The 2,017-nt window shown below is 40.5% G+C and overlaps 1 protein-coding gene across 1 annotated transcript in view; it reads left to right on the forward strand.

The window, feature by feature from the left end:
* Nucleotides 1–2,017, forward strand: part of LOC106876746 (pleckstrin homology domain-containing family H member 2) — a 101,379-nt gene that overhangs the window by 52,436 nt on the left and 46,926 nt on the right. The window contains exon 2 of the mRNA XM_014925433.2: nucleotides 124–253. Coding sequence (XP_014780919.1) covers nucleotides 124–253 — 130 coding nt within the window. The remainder of the gene's footprint in view (nucleotides 1–123; nucleotides 254–2,017) is intronic.

A 2,017-nucleotide genomic window follows, 5' to 3' on the forward strand; every position in this document is an offset into this window, starting at 1 on the left:
GGGGGGATTTCCTACATAAAATGAGAGCTTGATTTCTAAGTGACTTAAATACTACTAATCAACTAATCATTTCAAGTTTAATTAACTTCTTTTTTCTTTTCTTTTCTTTTTCCTGTTTTTCAGAACCTTAGTAAACACAATCTACGAAAGATGGGCTGCACTGCGTGGTCGAAGTGTTAATGATTGTGTGCGCATGTACCTTAATGTTGTTCGCAAATGGCCTTTCTGTGGAGCCAAAGTTTTTCTAACTTGTGTAAGTATAAATAAAAACAAAAATGAAACACGAAAAAAAAAGGCCACCTCTGATACATTTTATTTTTTTTTAACTTATATTAAACAATAGCAAAATGGACAGTTAACTCATGTTTTTATAATATCATTATTGATACAGGCACAGGAGTGGCTGTGTGGTAAGAAGCTTGCTTCGCAACCACATGGTTCCAGGTACAGTTGTAATGTGTGGCACGTTGAGCAAGTGTTTTCTACTATATAGCATCAGGCTAACCAAAGCCTTGTGAGTGGATTTGGTAGACAGAAACTGAAAGAACCTTGTCGTGTGTGTGTGTGTGTGTGTGTCTTTGGGCTCCCTCCACCACTTGATAACCAGTGTTGGTGTGTTTACGTCCCTGTAACTTTGCAATTCTGCAAAACTGATCAATAGAATGAATACCTGGCTTAAAAAACCCTACAAGTACTGGGGTTGGTTCATTCAACTAGGCAGTGCCATTCTTCAAGCTGGTACCCCAAGATGGGCACAGTCTAATAACTGAAACAAGTAAAAGATAAAAGATTAAGATATCATGTATATGTGTGCCTTTACTCTTTTTTTTTTTTTACTCTTTTTACTTGTTTCAGTCATTTGACTGCAGCCATGCTGGAGCACCGCCTTTGTAGTCGAGAAATTCAACCCCAGGACTTATTCTTTGTAAGCCTAGTACTTATTCTATCGGTCTCTTTTTGCCGAACCGCTAAGTTACGGGGATGTAAACACACCAGCATCGGTTCTCAAGCAATGCTAGGGGGACAAACACAAACACACACACACACACACACACACATATATATATATAAATATATATATATATATATATATATATTTATATATATATATATATATACATATATACGACAGGCTTCTTTCAGTTTCCGTCTACCAAATCCACTCACAAGACTTTGGTCGGCCCGAGGCTACAGTAGAAGACACTTGCCCAAGGTGCCACACAGTGGGACTGAACCCGGAACCATGTGGTTGGTAAGCAACCTACTTACCTCACAGCCACTCCTGCGCCTGTTGGCTTTTAACTTTGAACTTGGCCATAATGTAATATTATCAGTTGTTGCCGTTGGTGCTGCTGTTACCGCCATTGCCATCATTTTTTGTTCATATGATTCTCAATGATTCTTTAGCTATGGCCCCTTTGATTCCTATTTTACTCAGATGAACCCTTCATAGCCATTCGATGTTTAAAAAAATCTTATTATCATCATCATCATTTAGTGTTTTCTTTCCATGCTGGCATGGGTTGGACAGTTTGATATGGAGCTGACAAGCAGAGAACTGTCCAGACTCCAATTGTCTGTTGAGGGGCGGTTTCTATGGCTGGATGCCCTTCCTAATGCCAACCACTTAACAAAATGCGCTAGGTGCTTTTTACAATGCCACCAGCACAAGTACTTCTACGTAGCACCAGCACAAGTGTATTAACCCAGCACTGGCACAAGGGCTTTTTAAGTGACACCAGCACCCAAAGGACAAGCCCGTATGCATTGAAGGCAGTGGTTTTACTTACCTTGATGTATCTTATCAAGAACAGCAAATCGCCACATCTCTTGGTCGCCTGTCATCTCCTCAGTGAGGCTCAGCATCCAAAGATCTTTTCTTGCAACTTTGTCTCGCATCTTCCTGGGTCTACCCCTTCCACAGGTATACTCCACAATTAGAGCTCAGCACTTCTTTATGCAGCTGTCCTCGTGCATACACATCACATGACCAAATCAGCACAGTCTCCTCTCTTGC

This window comes from Octopus bimaculoides, chromosome 6 (assembly GCF_001194135.2).
Source record: "Octopus bimaculoides isolate UCB-OBI-ISO-001 chromosome 6, ASM119413v2, whole genome shotgun sequence".
Lineage (NCBI taxonomy): Eukaryota > Metazoa > Mollusca > Cephalopoda > Octopoda > Octopodidae > Octopus > Octopus bimaculoides.